The sequence below is a fragment of the Carya illinoinensis genome, chromosome 3 (assembly GCF_018687715.1).
Source record: "Carya illinoinensis cultivar Pawnee chromosome 3, C.illinoinensisPawnee_v1, whole genome shotgun sequence".
Taxonomy (NCBI): domain Eukaryota; kingdom Viridiplantae; phylum Streptophyta; class Magnoliopsida; order Fagales; family Juglandaceae; genus Carya; species Carya illinoinensis.
Genome location: NC_056754.1, coordinates 4,839,623 through 4,857,849, shown reverse-complemented (window position 1 = coordinate 4,857,849; position 18,227 = coordinate 4,839,623). Strand labels below are relative to the sequence as shown.

Below are 18,227 nucleotides of genomic sequence, written 5' to 3'. Positions count from 1 at the left end.
TATGCTATATCAAAACTCAAATGTTATATTAAAAATTATAAAATGAATTTAACATTATATCATAATAAAATGTTATATTAAGATTAATTTTATATTAAATCAAATGTTAATAAACATGAACAATAAGATTAATTAGCAATTAGCATATAGTATATATACTATAATATAAAAATCATACAAAAATATTTTATATATAATATAAAAATTGTAATATATAAATATATATCTACTGATCCAGTATGATTCGAACCGATGTTCTAAATATCAAAATTGGAATCGGACCAGTTTCTAACCAGTTTTGATTATTAGGAATCATAACTGGGCTGGATTGGTTCTAGACAAAACACATTGGCTTGGTCGATTTTACTAATTCAACGATTTCTTTTACAACCATAAAATCAAAATAGTGGTATAATCACCAAAAAATTTGTATAAAAATAATTTTATAAATTAACGTATTTTTATCTAATATGTTACACGTAAGTGACTAAGCTTATTTTTACGAAATCCGACTAAAACATTTATTGCATTAAAATCAATCACTTATATGTATAAATTAGGATTTGAATTTCATTAACTCCAAAAACTTGATATTGTGATGATCTATAAAATCCATCCAAATATTTTGGTCATGGACTAGTCTATATTTGAGCTTCCAGACCAATTTATTTCACCAATCTCAACATAATGATTAAAAAAAAAATTTAATCATGACAAACAAAAAAAAAACTCATGAAAAACGTTCAATTTTCAGTCAACTTCTCTTCTATCAAATGTGTTTTCTAGTTTTGTTGATTTGTTCCCGAGAAAATGTCAACCAAAGGTTCGACCGTTCGTGCGTGGTTTGGTTTTACATGTGTCCTCACTCTTTCGAACGAAATGGGCGGACAGAGCTCGGTTGCAAATCACAGTGGCGACCCAAGGCCAGGCCTCGTTTATTGGCCCAATGCTGATCTGAGTCATGTATGGCTCAACAGCCAGATCGGGTCGACTCAGATTAACAGTATAACCCAGTCATACGGAGTTGAGTCATCCTTTATTTACAAGACCTCTGCGGAATTCGGAGCTCGCGAAGCTGCCCGGAAACATGGGCTCGTTGGAAGGTCTTCTGGCCCAAATCCAAGGGCTGTCGAGTACCGCTGGAGACATTTCCCGCCTTAACGTTATCCTCAAGCAAACGGAGGACTCGCTCCGCTCCGAGTCGACTCGGTTGTGTCCGATTCTCGATCAGCTCGACCCCTCCATGCACTCTCTCGGATATCTCTACATCCTGTGAGCACTGATTCATTCTGCTGACCTTTTTTTCTCTTTTTTAGTTTTATTTATGTATTTATAACTTTTGAAACGGAAAGTATTTGGCGTGTGCTAGGGTTTAGATAATCCATTTGGTAGGGTTTGAAATTTATAATCTCTTTTTTAGTTTGACCTAAGAGTATCCTCATCCGGTTTTTCATCTCCATCCATATAATTTAACTCAAAATCACATTTTTTTAAATTTATCCCTAAATTTTATTCATCTTCTAAAAACTTCCTACATCTCATTCCCCATCCATATCTCTATTCTATTAAATAATATTTCTCTATTCTTTTTTTATTACTTTTTTCTCTCTCTCCCATTTACAATCCTAATTACTAACTCTTTTGTCTTATTATCTTTTTTTCAAATATCACTTTCTACTAAATATTTATATGATTTTGACTATCCAATACAGTATTTTTTCAAATCAATAATCGTATTATAAAAATAGTAATTTTTATTAATAAATTAATGCATTTTCTAACGTGAAAGTAAATTTTTTTAGAAGAGTACTCTTTATCAATTAAAGATTAATGAGGATCCGTAGTCACGTATTGATTATATAATTTTTTTAATTGGATGTAACGGTAATATTACCTGTCATTTTTCCAACGGTCATATTTGTTGTCCTTTTTACAACGGTAATATTTTTTGTCATTTTTCCAATGGTAATATTTTTTGTCTTTTCTCTAACGGTAACTTTTTTTGTTTTCTCTCAAACGGTAACATTTTTTGTTTGTAGTGTAACGGTAACTTTTTCCTCTATAAATTAGCATATTGCTAACATTCACATTCTCACAAACTCAAGTCTCATTTCATTTATAGAACATAGATTCTATTCTATTCTATCACGAACATCAATGAATATGCAATACCCAAATAAATTCTCCTCAAAACCAAAAACCCAACACGGCAGGATGTACTTAAACCCACAATCGTAGTGTTGTATTTTCTCAACATCAATTCAATCAATGGATCAAATAATCAAAATGGTAAAACATGAGCTTTGTCATTTTGTACGGAAAAAATTCCGTGAGAAAGCAACACCACTTTCTCGACAGCCAAACGGTCTGGCCATGGTGCAATCCCCAAAGATATTCGTACCCAAGGAGAGAGCCGACAATGTTATCAAGATTTCTCACAGAGTTGAGGGTATTTTCCAAATATCGAATGAGAGCGAAAAGGGAAAAGAAGAACTCAAGGTGAAGAGATAGGGTTGTGGAGATCTTACCGTGCGTGCCGATGGAGACCTGTAATCAATGGTGGAGCTTTGTGAGGGAGGGGCCAACGGTTTACCCTAGCAAGAGAGAAGGAAGACGCAGGGGGAAAGGAAAATCGTTGACTCACCGATGCGATGAGGATGTACAGTCGTTCCTCATTTACGGGGAACTTCTGTAGAGACCCTAAACCGAAACTGCAAAATGGGAAATCGGATGTAGACGTAAAATGAGCAAAATTCTAAAATATTTCCCAAAATTTAGGGATGGGGATGATATAGGGAACCGAATGGGGATGCTCTAACCCGTTGTCTGTTTGCCAAAAAATGGGGAACAAATTTACTTCTTTTTTTTTTTTTAATAGAAAAATGGAGCAGTAGAACAAAGGTTAAGAAATAGTTGCATTACGTTCAACACTGAGATCTAAATAAGATTTCCTTCAGGAATATTTCCTTGGCAATCAAAGCAGGTATATAATATGAGCAATGTTATCTTGCCCACTCACTTTGACACCTCATTTAGACACCTTATGCATTTTAATTTTTAATTTTACTTAATGATAAAAGAAGTGATTATTAGAATATTGATATTTTTTTATATTTTTAAAAAATATTTTAAAATGATAAAAAAATATGAATAAGAAAATTGAAAAAAAATTAAAAGATGATTTTTGCCTAAGTGTAACAAAGAGTGGTGTTATTTAAGCGGCAAAGTAGATGTTTTAATTGGACATCATATTATTTGACACAAGAAGTTTCGCATGACGTATCATATTGAAATCAACTCCTATTTGTAGATGTTTGATATCACTGTTATGTAGTCAGCTTTTTTATGATGTTGGGCATTACAAGAAATTGACTTGAAATTGCGGTGACAGAGACGCTTGCACATCTGGTCCTATTACGAAAGAGCAAGCCACTACATCGGTTCCCCACATTGCTGGATTTATTAATAATTGTGTCCAGGATCAAATTCATTTGGCACCCGATAAATGTATGTGTCTTAACCTTCAGATTTAACTGCGTCTGATGGGTATGACTGAAATTAAATAACCTGTTTATACCCATTGATGTAGTTAATTGTTGGGGTTGCAGTCATATCTGTTTGTAAGAGGTTGAAGGACCAGGTTTTGCTGCTTGGTACCCCAATTAGGGGGGTGGCCCCGATGCTGACAGGTGTACGGAAAGTTAAGGGTTCCTCAGAATATTTGACTACTTTGCATCCAGAGTTTCTTCTACTCTGCTTGTTGGCAAAATGCTATAAAACTGGCATGTCCATTGTGGAGGACGATATCTTTGAAGTTGATCAGCCAAGGGACCTTTTCCTCTACTGTTATTATGGGTTTGTTTTTTTTGCTTCTTGCATTCATCTATTGCTTATATGAGACTTTTCACTTTTTTCATGGGTACCTGTCAGTGAACTCTTTTTGTTTCATTTGACATGTTGTCATGTATATTTTTAGCTTCATGGTTTAGTTGCCTAAGATTATCTGCAATTTAATAACAAGGTTTTTTTTTTCACATTCAAAGACAGAATCAAAGTTTTCTGTTAATTTTAGATTACCTAAATGGAAGCTTAGCATGGTCTTACTAGAGCTTTAAAAGCTTAAAAAGGATCTCATTTTACTTTATAAGGCATGGAGGGAAAATGAAAATAAAAATGCCTTCATTGTTTAACTTGAAGATAGAATTTTGTTCTATGTTTCAGGCTTTGAGTGCTTTGATAGCGGTAAGATAGTTTGTTGGCAGTTCTTCACATTTGCTGTTGTTTCAGGGGGATGATATGCATAGGACAGAAGCGTTTCCACAAAGCACTGGCGCTTCTACATAATGTGTGTTATCTATGTTCAGCTCACTAGTTAAATTTGTGATTAACCATTGAGTTTCTAACATTTTGATATGCATGAGAATCCTAATTGCTTATGGCTTATGACAGGCTGTTACTGCTCCAATGTCTACTATAAATGACAGGCTGTTGAAGCTTACAAAAAGTACATAATGGTTTCTCTCATTCACCATGGACAGGTAGTTGTTCCTTCCAACCCTTATGTGAATTATGAAGAGAAGAAAGCTATTATTGAAAATATGGTCAAATAATTCAGAATTGGGAAGATAGTTTTTGAGCAAGTATCACTCTTACTCTCTTGTAGACTAATCAATTTTTTTTTTTAATACTTTTTGATGGCAGTTCTCTACCAGTCTCCCTAAGTACACTTCTTCAGTTGCTCTGAGACTTCTAAAGAACTTCTGTCAGGTATTTTCTTCAATTAGATAGGCATTGCTCTTCATGGAGTTCTTGGGTTGATTCTGTGGCTACTACATTTGTTTTTTTTTTTTTTTTTTTTTTTAATCTACTTTACTATCAATAACCCCAAGGGGTGGCGTAGTGGTCTAGGGCAAGTCGTATAAATCGGACATCCTGGGTTCGAAACTCCCCATTCACACTCTTGGGGCCGTCTGACTTGAGGAATTTCCCATTGAATTACCCAATGTGCACTTGCGATAAACTCCTTGCCAAAGCCTGTACATCCCCCTGGATTTGTCAGAGACTTTGTCCTAGACACCCAGTTCCAATCAAAACAATAATATACGTTTTATAAGATTAATAGGTACACCTTTTCAGCTGAAATATTGTGAAAGATAGCTTTATCTTTTGCATTGTGGCATTTACATTCTAACATAGTAAATGCATGTGAACTCCCACTCCCACGATGATAGTTGGTATTGGGCCTGTTCTTTTTCTGTGGGAGAAAGTATCTCTTTGTGGCTTCCAAATTAAGGTTCCATCGTCCCAACAACATGAACTAAGAGATGCGTGTGGAATGGAAATAAAAATATACTAGTCACACCCAAAGTTAATATTTCTTTCTAGAATACTGTATCTGAAGTATAGGTAGTTTTTTTCTTTAATTTGTCTTGTGATTTTACCGTTCAGATTCTTACATGTATGTTACCTGCCTCCATTAACTTTCTTTATCGAATCTGTCTTTTCTGAGTTATTCTTTGGTTGAACTTCATTGTATATTTAGATTGTTGGTTTAGGACACGGCTGTCATATAGTCCTCTTGTCTTTACTAATGGTATTCAAATTTTGGGCTTTGAGAATATTTTCCAACTCATTTATGGCTTTTTTTTTTTTTTTTTTGAGCAGCCCTACATTGAACTGGAAAATAGTTATAGCACTGGGAAAATTGCAGAACTAGAGGCATCCATCCAAACAAATAGGGAGCAGTTTGAAAGTGTGCGTTCTCTATTATACATATACTTTCCAGTGCATTGGTTAGAAGCCTGAGGTTATACCAAGTCAAGTTCTATACAAAATTATACATGGCTTTTACACAAACTGATGAAGCTCCTGCCAGAATGCGTTGGTTATCTGATGGCGGTGAAATATTTTCTTTCCAGGACAACAATCTTGGACTGGTGAAGCAGGTTGCATCATCCATGTATAAGCGTTATACCAAGTCAAGTACTATACAAAATTATACATGGCTTTTACACAAACTGATGAAGCTCCTGCCAGAATGCGTTGGTTATCTGATGGCGGTGAAATATTTTCTTTCCAGGACAACAATCTTGGACTGGTGAAGCAGGTTGCATCGTCCATGTATAAGCGAAATATCCAGAGATTGACTCAGACATACCTGACCCTCTCTCTCCAAGATATCGCCAATACAGTACAACTCAATAGTTCTAAGGAGGCAGAAATGCATGTCCTACAAATGGTAGTTTCTGAGGGCCCCTTTGGTATGGTAATATCATTTATATTGTGTCATTGACATTTCTATGCTGAATTTTAGATCCAAGATGGTGAGATATTTGCAACAATCAACCGGAAGGATGGAATGGTTAGATTCCTAGAGGATCCTGAACAATATAAGACCTGTGAGATGATTGAGCATGCTGATTCATCCATCCAGAGGTAACTCGCTGGTATATATGTACATTTTTATCTGATAGGAAAAGGATACCCATGATTAATTATTAAAAAAAGGATACTCATGATATTTTCCTGAAGTCCATGAGTTTAAGTTCTTTGCCCTCCCCGTGCTGCCAACATCTTGAGTTTCAGAAGGATGCATCGAATGAATTGCAGCTTCTAGTTATATGTCTTTTATGCAGCATAAAATTCATATGTTGTATAAGCCTTTAAAAACGTTGCAGTTGTAGTCCTCAAAACGTATGTGGAGAGCTGCAAAGACAAGAAAATTGTGGTGCAGAGCCCATAATTCACCTCTGTTTGCTACTTTTTCACATATCCACTAGTGTTTTCTCTTATTTTTTCCATTGGAATGTAACAACTTTGCCCTTATGCTGGTGTTATCTTGTTCTTTAACAACAGCTATTATTTACTAATTACTCGCAGGACATGTTACAGGATAATGGCACCGTCAAGGAAGCTGACAGCTATGGATGAACAGATCTCATGTGATCCCTTATACCTGGCAAAGGTGAGCCGGCCTATCAGATTTAGTTACATGTTAACTGAGTTGTTTTATATATCAATGCTTACTAGTTACACGATATATGCATATTTTCAGGCTGGGAGAGAAAGACAGAGATTTGACTTTGATGACTTTGATACCGTTCCTCAGAAATTTAACATATAAAGTAAGCTTCGATTAGCCATCCTTGGAAGCAATCATGATTTTGAAAATTATGCTAGACTCCCTCGTAATCTGCTTATTGGTTTCCATTGTTCAAACAGATGGGAATTTTCTTTTGTTTTTTTCCCTCAAAATGAAACAGGAGTGGATACATGTAATTGAAACATCTTTTATTTATTAGCTAGTCATGAAGATTTTATATATTGAAGTGCTATCTCGATCATATTTGATTCTGTTTCCTGCATTCTTTCTCGTGATCATCCGCTTATTATGCACATTGTAAAATTCTGAAAATCAAAAAGAAATTCTGAAGGTTTGGAAGCTTGAGGGCTGCTGGTCTTGTGAGGAAAAACTACTAGGCTTTGTAATATTTATAGCATGCCAGATGTTTGGGAAAACAAAAATTGGGAACTAGTATGAGAATGGTAGTGAAATAGTTTGTGAATAGTAATGAAATAGGATGAGAATGGTAGTGAAATGGTTTGAGAATACTTGAGAACATTTGTGTTCCCAAACCTAGCATGAATGTCTAAAATGAAGAGAAACAAGATGGTCCGATCCCATGGCACTTCTTCCGTTTTTCTTAAAGGTAAGGAAGAAAAGAATGCGTTAGATTGTGCTGTGACTTCATTGTCGCGACATCAAAAATCATAAATGCAATCAAATGTTTTCCAACCGACATGGTTTACCACAAGACCAGAAACAAGCCCCTTTGTTTTTTTTGCTTCTTTTTGGTAAACAAAGCAGGAGCGATTTTACCCTTTGATATGTGCATAGTGGTAAATACCCTCAATGGTATTGAGACTGGTGTAAATACCCTCAATGCAATTTTTAAACCTCAATGGAATCAACTGCGCCACTTATCTCATATAGGCCTTAAGATCCACGAAAAGAGGTAAAGAAAAAAAAAGAAGAAGCACCCACACAAGTTTTAAAAAGGCAGACGCATTGCTCAGCCATCGACAAATGAGACGGGAGTTAGTTACTAAGCACAAAAAGAAAAATCAAGAGCGGCCCTTAATTCTTGATTGTGTAGGATGTAGCTACTCATATTTTTTTTTTTAATTTTTAATTTTTTATAATTCTTGACTTTTTGAATTTTTTATTTTTAATCTTCTGAAGTCCTACAACGCGTGCGAAGAACGACTTCGCTTGGTTTGGCTTTAAACAACCATTGGTACAAAGCATATCTTGCACCATCGGGGTTAGTATCTTCTATTGAGAGAAACATCAAGGTAGTACTACAAATAATCTTCTTAAGACTCTAAAAGCCATGATGCAAAGCTGGTCCACGCATACAGGTTCCTCTCCTTTTCCAAACTCCAAAAAGATGGGAAGTCATTGTTCAACTTCAGTCTTCAACCGTTCAATCCCTCAAGAGTCGCACAATTTGTCATGGTCTGGCTCTAAAGAAAGCAGATAGGTCAGCAAGCAAGATACACTACAGTAAATTTTAATGCACCAGAGCCAGCTACGAAACTCCAAATGTTCACCACAAAGATCTTCTCCAAATCAATCAATAATCGTACATAAGACACCAAGTTTCAAGGTGGGTATTGAGATTGCCATGAAAGGAAAAGTAATCACAAATCGCATTCCGTACAAGTAAATTCTGTGTGTGAACAACATAGCAATAATCGGCCGATACATGATGTACAAGGGATTTCCCCTCGAAAGTCAAAAAAGCAGGCAAAAGAACCAAGAACTACAAAAAACAGAAGAGAGCACTCCGCCATCAAATTTTCAACTACCACCTAATTCATACGCCAGAAAAAGAATACATGTGAATGCAAAGAATATATTCATAATCTCTTATAAAAGGGAAAAGTGAAAGTATAGGTTAACTCCGGTTCCTCTCTTTACACAAAATGTGCCACTCCTGGAGTACTGCAGCTTGAAGAGCACGATGTTCAGCCTCCTCTGCAGTTAACTTTGACAGGGTTGAAGGTCCCTTTGTTTTTCCATCTTCCTCGCCATCTTTCTTGTCTTCCTTATTTTTCTTCTTTTTATCCTCATCTTCCTCTTCATCTTCCCCTTCATTCTCCTCCTCTTCATCATCCGATTTAGGAGTCTTTGGTCGAGGTTGGGCTGCCTTTAGTATGGCAATTCGTTCCATTGAGATCCTAAGCCTCTCAGCAGCAGCCACCTTCACTTCATCTTCGGGCATGTATTCCACGCCCCCATCAGTAAGGTCATCTAACCATCCCTGTAGGTCTGATCCAATCTCCTTTGTAATTGACGCATCAGAAGCTCTAACCACAAATTTAACCATCATGGTAGTTGTCTCATCTCCCAAATCTACATTTCTGCTCACTTCACTGGCCCCAAAGATCATCATGCCCAAGAAGCCCCCATACCAAGTTTTTGCAGCAAAACACAGCTGTTCCAAGTGGGTGAATTAACATGTAAGTCTCTTTCAACTATATGCTCCAATAAAATAACACAGGCCAAATGCCACTGCTAGTTATACAAAACAAATTCTCTGTTTTACATGTCATTTTGACTCCAAATTAACCATCTCAAATCCTAGTCATCGAGAAATTTCATTTATTTTGCCAATCTCCTCCAAATATCAGAAACGCTTCTGTTCTAACAAGGACAAATCAGAGCCAAAAGTGAAATTTTTCACTAGCAGAGGTCCTTTTATGACTGACCAGAGGAGAAGCTTTCACGAAACAAACACTGACTAAATGTCACAAACTTCAATAATGAAATGGGCAAACTGCAAAAGAAATTGTCAACAGAAATATCAAGCAATAATAATACTATACTGTACCTGAAACCCTGCCACCGTCCGGATAATATGTGAACAAACTCTGTGGAATGGCTTAGATGACAGAGATTTCAGTCCACTTAAGAAAGGCGATGCGCCATACTGTTGTGCAGCTGTAGCCTTGAAGCCACTTCCTTCATATGTATATGTACCTGTGTACTCCATTATAGCAGGCAAACTAGGCCATAGGCGGAAAAATTCAACAGGAGAGATTTTATGGGGCAAAAGAAGCTCAGTGAGTGGAATTTTGTAAGGCTGACATCTTAAAATCACAGGCTCTCCCAGTTCTGGTCTTAAGCTTCTCCTTTGTCTCATGATTTGTGGATCCTCCTCTGCGTAGTCACCCTCATAATCTCCTGCAGCACCACTCCCATAGAATGGATAGTATAATACTTGAACCCAAAGGGCACATCTCTCAAAATGGGATACACCCACTGTCACACTGCTGAGTACTGGATCCTACAAATAACACCAAAGAAATTGATAACTCAAACGGACAAAAGAGGGAGCAGGGTTGCTATATTAAACTGAAAGTAAGAAGATGAAGAGAAGAACTGCCAAGCTGTAAACTACAAGGCAATACCTCCTTAATAGATATTAAGGTAAAATGTAACTTGCTGACCAGAATTATCACCAAACAAAAAATAAATTTAAAATGAAGCATGAATTCCCCAGCAAAATGTAGTCATCTAGGTTATACTGCACTCAAGAAAACAAAGTCAAGATCATACACCAAGAAACTTTAATAATAAGAAATGCTATTCATGGCCAATGAAAGAGAAAAAATACTAAGAAACTGAGAATGGTGATTATTTTCAGATAAAAGGAACAGAATGCAAGGAAAATGCACAAAATAATGGAAGGCAACAAATATTTAGGAACTCCATCAGAAGGATCAATTGAGAACACTCTAATACCTTAATCCTATTATAACCAGGAAATCAACCCTATTTCTCTCAACCACAGACCACCGACAAAGAACGGTAAGGTAAATTAGTGGTTGAGAATTAGACCACTTTTATTGAGTGAAAAATTTTCATTAAACAAGAAGAAAAACTGGGAGATTGGACAGTAAGATGCACTGTATAGGCAGGGAAGAAAACCTGTGAAACAAGATTACGCAGTTGCCGGATTGCTTGAGGAGACCCGTCCATAAAATATAATGCACCAGATAACCCAACTCGAATGTCCACCCGATTCAGTTCAAGTTCTGTTAAATTTAAGACCTGCAACATATTCACCAACTGTCAAAAGGATTTAATCAAGCACCAAAGCAGAGCCGTATTGGTCATACATCTAGACAGAGTAAGTATCTTTATCAACATAGGTTATGAAAGTTGGGGATAAAGTAGCATCATTGAATGGATTTAAATATCTATTGCTTCTTTCAGGCAACTAAACTGCTCAGAATATGAACAGAATATGTACCAGGTAACGAGTCATGAAAGCATGAGACATTGTTTGCTCCACACACACACACAGAGCTTCCATGGAAACTAACACAAAAGACAACTAAACCTCAACAGAAGGTGCTAGGCAACAACTAGAATAGTAGCAATCAAGATCCATGAGTTCAGATGAAGTGAATTCTAGCTACCTTAGAAGTGCAAACAAACATTATCCATTCCGCATTATCGTTATTACCCTCTTCAAATGTAAGCAAAACTATGGTGCCATGTTAGACAAGCATCTTACTTTATTATTATTTTTTAATAAGTAAACTTACTTTAAATTTTTAAAGTATTACTTTTCTATAATACTAATTAACCATAAATAAAAGAGTGCACATTGGTTTTGTTTTTGGACAGATGGGTGCACATAGGTATTTTTAATAGTTACAAGTAGAACAAAGTTAACCTTTAAATGAAGAGTGATCCTTCCATCACCCGAATCAGCTAAATGGTATGCTTCAACATAGCATGGATCACTGCTACCGGTCAAAGTAATTGCAGTTGGAGGAACCTTCAGTAGAGTAGAGTCGACTCCTTTAGTCAGCAAAAGAGTTAATTCACTAGGGTCAGGCCTCCATAGCTCTAGAATAGCCTTGTGAACCAATCCTTCCAACTTTCTATCCTGAGCAGCAGATGCCTCATAAAACTGAACAGTTAATTTGTGGTGACTAAATGGGTAATCTCCTCTGGCTTCACTAACACCTGCCCACCTGAAAATGAAACCTAATTATCCCAGTCTTCAACATCTCCACTATACAAATATTGAGATACTTGTTCGGCAATTAGAAAAATAAAGTTGAGAAAATGACAATCAAGGAAAAGCAAAACTACAATGAATAAGTTAAAATTTATTCGTCCACCATCTTGACAGGTTCATTTGGACTCAAATCTGAATTGGAATAGGACATTTATGTAAAATATCCAGACAAAAAATAGAGTTATCTTTTAGGGCAAGGGCGGGTGGGGGAATGATGGAAAAGTTAGATAGAAATAAGGAGAATACTGGGAAAATTCAGGACGTACAACCAAATGAAAACTTACAACACATCCTTATTCAGATTATAAGAATATAGAGTACACATACCTGCTCTCTAAATGACTTGCAATATATTTGAGTCTCTGCAATATTAAGCGGCACTGATGCTTGTTGACAGAATCAGCCAAACCATTGGTTCTAAACTCTTCAAGTTCTTTAGTCAGTAACTGCCCTGCCCTTGGGTGACGTGAACCCAACCGCTGAGCACATAAAAGAACAGCCTGAACATCTTGAAGCCTATTCGTGGTATCAGCAGATGAATCTATGTTGAACAAAACTTTGTGCATATTTGCTATAATTATGTTAAGCGGATCATCAGGATCATCAGCTAGAAGTGGATCCAATCCTTCTAGATCTATGTGTTCAGCAATAGCCCAAATAATGCGGGCACATACTCTAGGGGTATTCACCTGCCAAATGGGGAAACGTTTCTGATGACATGGAAAAGATAAAAGAAAAGCAATTTAACATACATTACACAAAAAGAAAGATGCACAACTTAAAACACCTTGGAGTTGAGTACCAATAATACAGAATATGGATACAAAGAAAGAAGCAGCTAAATAAAGAACAAACATCTGAGCAATGTAAAATCAGAAAAGATCATAACAACCGTTTTCCTTCAAGTGAGCATTTTTCTATAAGTCCTAAGAAATCAGATAACAGTTTCAGAAAGCTAAAAAAAATTGGAAGATGGTGCCATTATGCCTAATGTGGTGCACTTGGAATGAGAGGAATGGTCATTGTTTTGATGATAGGGAACGTTTGATGGGATGGTTTAGAGATTTTTTCTTCCATACCTTGTTATCTTGGGCTTCGGCTATTGTATTGAATGGGATTAGCTTTAATGACTTTTATGCTGCTTTTCACAGCACTTAGCTTGTAATTAGGTTTTTCTCTTGTATAATTCCTGTGTACTTGGGCTTTGCCTGATTATGTGGATTAATAAATTCTTCTTACTTATCAAAATAAAATAAAGGGTATATTTGGTACGCAGACTAGTCATTACCAAGAATTCCTATTTCTATTTCCTCATCATTCCTACACTTTTGCCTGGTGACAATACTAGTTATTCTCATTAAAATTAAATTGATATTCCTAAAATACCCAAGCTCCAATTTTTTTTTCACAAAAAGGTTAAAAACAAAATCAACATGGGTGGCCAGCCAGCCAGCCACCAACCCCGACATTTTGTGAGGGCGGCCAGCAACCCCAAATTTTTTAAAGTTTTTTGAAATATAAAAAATGGAAAAATGGGTTTAAAGAACACGAGAATTTTTAAAAATCGCCATCCCTGTACCCTAAAATAGCTATTCCTTCTTTTTTTTTTTTTTTTTTTTTTTTTTTTCTATATGAATAACTATATAGAAATAGCTATCCCATTCCGGGAGTCTAGTCTGCATACCAAACATACCCTAAGTAGCTTCTAATCCCAAACTATGATCCCATGTTCCAACCACGTAGCCATTTGACAGATCACTACTTCAACACACTGTTTGTTGGGTAATGGCCTCTGGAATCATTTGTTAGTATCAAGCAAAAGATGAGCTTACGGATTTTATTTTATTTTTATAAGTAAACTTCAAATAGTTAACATTAAGGATTTTATATAAAACATAGAAGTATAATTTAACTATTGATGACATGCATGGCAGAACTCATGAGGACATAGCCTTGCGGTCACCAATGACAGTTCTACATATAAGAATGGTACTGCACAAACTAAACTACAAACCATGTTTGAGTTCAACAACAATTCTTTGAAGAAAGAATAACAAATATAACATAAGAGGACGTCCAACGGCCCCCATATTCATTGCCAAAGTTTAGATCATAAGCAAAAATAATTAATATTATTCAAGTGGGGTTCACATACCTCGCGTAGGTCTTTCACAAGCTCACGCTGCAGGTTCTGCAACCTTGTCTCATTTAAAATCTGATCCTGAGAAGCACCATCTTTAACTGTTTTGACACCCCCCCTTGTATCATAGATATGGCACAACCTAACGAGCAACTTCAGGTAGCAATCAATTGCATAGGTTCGGCCATCACAGTCCCATTTGACACAAGGTCTACAAACTTCCACCACTTCCAATGCAGGTTCTGTCCAATTTAGCGCACCATAGCCAGTTCCATATGCTAAAGCTCCAATGACCCTGCTCTCCATACCCGAGTTCTTTTGTTCAGGCAAAGGTAGAGACAGCTGAAAGCAACTTTCCACCAGGGACGCCACTAACTCCTCCCTAAATAAGCTTTTACTTGTAACACTATTAAGATCATCTTTTATTCTTGTGTCCTCAAAAAGAGAAGCGATATCAGTTCCTGCTAGAGGTTTCTGACCTCTTCGAACGCTTTCCTTTGCAAAAAGATCAACACAGAGAGCTGTCCTACAGACACATGCCAAGGCATGCATGCGGTCCGATTCTGCCCTCAAGTTTCTTACCATAAGAAGCAGCCTCTTAAACAATGAAACCTAGGGACAGAAGATTTATGATCTCAGGTCATGTTTAAAACTCAACCCTCAAACAGGGATAAGGTGTTACGGCATACATGCGTTTTTATCACTTTCACATGGAGTGACCTTTTATTCCCCTTTTCTAAAGTGGTAATTGAGCTAAAAAAGACCATCATTCGTGCATTCAGCAGCCTCCATCTAAGAAGCTTGTAAAAAATATACAAAAGGTTCATGGAGAGGAGTGGAACCAGTGTTATATAGTCATTTGGCTTATTTACTGGAAATTATTCAGGAACCAAGAAAAAACAAAAACAAAAAAGCTCGTTAAGCCCACAGATCTACTCAACCATACTAACCGAGGACAGGATTCTTTTCCTGGTTTCATATTAAAAAAAATCAACCAAGTTGCGAAGATGCACACAGTTTTGCAGCTCCAAATGTTCAAGCAGTAATACTTCAAACTAGAAAAATTGCTCTCGCAGCAAATTAAACTAATAAAATTATATGACAACCGCTACCCATTATTCTTGTTGGCATGAGTATACACTCTAAAGTGACTTTTTATGGGGAGAAAATCCAAATCCAATTCAACAGGCAAATAAAACTAGCAAATGAGCAAGTGGTACCTGCATATGAAGATCGAGGAGGTGTAGATTCGTAACAACAGCCCTGACAATACTCTCTCTTGCAGACGAGAATTCCTGCCTATCCCAAAGCGTGAGAATCGCAATAGTCGACTGCGAAGCCCATTCAGGCTTCCCTCCAGGCACATCGGCCAAATACAACATATTAATCGCCACTTCGAAAATCAAAGCTGGGTGCAACGACGACGCTAAGAACGGCGCCAAATGCGAAACCACGTCGGAAACTCCGACCAACCTTTCAGCATTCGAATCCACAACAGTCCTCCCATCGGTGCCACCAGATGAAGACTTAGATAGCTTTCGAATGACCTCGACGGAACCCGAAGCCACGGCCTTCACCGCATAGACGATAGGAAACACCGTGGCCCTGAAACTCTCGACTGGTAGCACCAAGGACCTCGCCATCAACGCGTTCCGCCTCTTCCACACGAAGTCCACCATCGACGAAACCCAATTCGACCGAATCGCAAGCGAGTTCTCACTATCGACTAGCTTATCACCCGCCAGTCTGCTCATTCTCTTCGAATCGAACTCCTGGAACAACCTGCCCACGGACTCGAAAGCGACCTTCGAGACATTGTCCGATTTATCGATCATGTTCTGGCCAATACGGGTCCACCAATTGGAGACCCTGTCGAGGAGGTTCACACTGTTCTCACAAAGCGTGACGACATCGTCGCGGGCGAGGATGCAACCTAGGGTTTCCGTGATGGAGAAGCGGAGATTATCGCTCGGAGAGCCGAAGCAGCTCTCGATCTCTTTGCTTGAATCGGCGATGAGCTTGCCAAGGCGATGGGAGGGTAACGCAGCGAGGATAGAAACGGCGGCGGCGATGACGTCGGGATCGGGAAAGTCAAGATCGTTGCGGACGCCGGAGCAGACGGTGTCCCATAGGTCGGCAGTGAGGCGGGTTGAGCGGATGAGATCGAAGGCGAGCTTCTTGGACACGGCAGAAGCCGGGGAAGCCACGATTTCCTCCACGGCGGACTTGGCAAGGACGGAAATGTCGCGGCCGGCAGCCGATTGCTGGAGGGCCTGGAGGAGAGCGCCGGTCTGTCGGAGAGCGTCATTGGAGCGGAGGTCCGCTTGGATCTGGGCGAAGAGAATATCCATCTTCCGGAAGACGATCGAGTATCGAGTTCTGATGTGAAACGGTGAAATGGAGGTTGAAGCTTTTGTCTTCCAGTTAGGGGTTATAATTGGAGCTGCAAATGGCGGACATGCTATAGTATACACACAGACTGGGGGAAATAGAGTTACGATGGCTGCTGAGAGTGGCTAGACTCTAGAGCCCATAAGGCAGAGAGCATTGAAGTGACGATCGCTGTTAATTTCTAATCGGCTTCGGTTTGGGAAATGGTGGTGGATATGGTGTTTTTTTTTTTTTTTGATGAACGATGGATATGGTGTTAAGCACTTAAAGCTTGGTTCGCAACGGAAACTCCCCGATTTTCTTTTCTTTCTCATACAGCATCCTCAATGCATTAATTAAAGTTAAACGATACTTACTTTCAAAAACAAATTGTTAAACGATACTTTTTAATAAATATGAGATAAATTTTAATTTTTAACTATTTTATTTATATAAGTCTTTATATTAAAATAATTATTTTTTATTATATAATAATAAAATAATATAAAATAAATTTTACATTAACTATTCACATTAAATCTCTATATTTATTTTTTTTATTAATTTTTTTTTTAACTATAGTTAATTTTTAACTATTCACAATAATTTTTTTTTTATTAATAAAGAGTCGAAAATCACTTATCCATAAATAATCCTTCATAATTTTATTAATAATTATCATTTATGAAAAAGGAAAAATAGTGATTACATCCCGATACTTGGGAGATATAGATAGACAAAAAGAATCAAAACCAAGTACCAAAAACAAAAGAAAAATTAAAAGATATCCAACCAAATTACAAAGGATAAGAGACACCCCAAAACCAAACCTATAGAAAAGGATAAACTTGCAAGAAAAATCACAAGCAAATAAGGAAAAAGAAATTTAATCCAAATACATCATACCTGGAAATAACTCGTATTAAATTATCTATTTATTTATTATATAATAATTAAATTGTTTTTAATAAATTTTAATTATTTATTATTTTATTTTATTTTATCATTTTATAATTTATTTTTATTTGAATTGTATGAAGTAGATTTTCTATAAAAACAGTGATTGGAGTTAAGTTAAATGATGAAGGGGATTGATGAAGAGATAAATAATGGATAAAATAAACATTTAGTAAAACTACGGTAACAAGCAAATTTAAAAATAGTTTTGATATTTACTTTAACTAAAGTCTAAATATTTAGACTTTGACTAATTTTAAAGTATTTTGGAATCTAATAACTAAATAGGGAATGAATTTAGCATTTGACTAATCTATTAATAATGCTCTTATGTTATAATGTTACGAAAGTCTACAAAAATGATTTTTTTAAATTATTATAAAAAGAGAAGTATTACAGTAAATTATATATCCGAATTCATAAATTAAGATGAATTTTATGTAATTTATTAAACTTTTAATTTTAAAATAATATCATATACAGTAACGGATATGCTGTTTTCCTTATAGGAGGGAGCTCTCACCTCTGAACTAGTGGAGCGGGGTAGCCCGCCCATCCATGCATGGGCGAGGCTGACTGGGAAGGTACGGCCTCGCTGTCCATCCCTAGCACATAATATCAAATGTGTTATCAAATAAATTATTACGCTCATTATAATT

General features: G+C 36.8%; 1 protein-coding gene and 1 pseudogene across 1 annotated transcript; one reads left to right on the top strand and one right to left on the bottom strand.

The window, feature by feature from the left end:
- The first annotated feature begins 1,023 nt into the window (after nucleotides 1-1,023).
- On the top strand, nucleotides 1,024-7,335 carry LOC122302720 (annotated as a pseudogene).
- A 1,353-nt stretch (nucleotides 7,336-8,688) lies between these two features.
- On the bottom strand, nucleotides 8,689-16,874 carry LOC122302717 (protein TPLATE). Its single transcript, XM_043114114.1, has 7 exons — nucleotides 15,462-16,874; nucleotides 14,257-14,853; nucleotides 12,429-12,790; nucleotides 11,751-12,054; nucleotides 10,997-11,119; nucleotides 9,897-10,352; nucleotides 8,689-9,500 (listed from the first exon to the last, which is right to left on the bottom strand). Exons 1-7 carry the CDS (start codon nucleotides 16,590-16,592, stop codon nucleotides 8,961-8,963), a joined length of 3,513 nt encoding a protein of 1,170 aa, XP_042970048.1. The 5' UTR covers nucleotides 16,593-16,874; the 3' UTR covers nucleotides 8,689-8,960.
- Between the last annotated feature and the right edge of the window lie 1,353 nt (nucleotides 16,875-18,227).

What these genes read in the sequence shown, in the direction of transcription:
- LOC122302717 (XM_043114114.1), bottom strand. Translation starts at nt 16,592, where the DNA reads ATGGATATTCTCTTCGCCCAGATCCAAGCGGACCTCCGCTCCAATGAC. An exon ending in TTGTGAAAGACCTACGCGAG is followed by an intron (nt 12,791 to 14,256) that starts GTATGTGAACCC and finishes CCCATTTGGCAG; the next exon opens with GTGAATACCCCTAGAGTATG. An exon ending in TGCGTAATCTTGTTTCACAG is followed by an intron (nt 10,353 to 10,996) that starts GTTTTCTTCCCT and finishes TGTTATTTGTAG; the next exon opens with GATCCAGTACTCAGCAGTGT.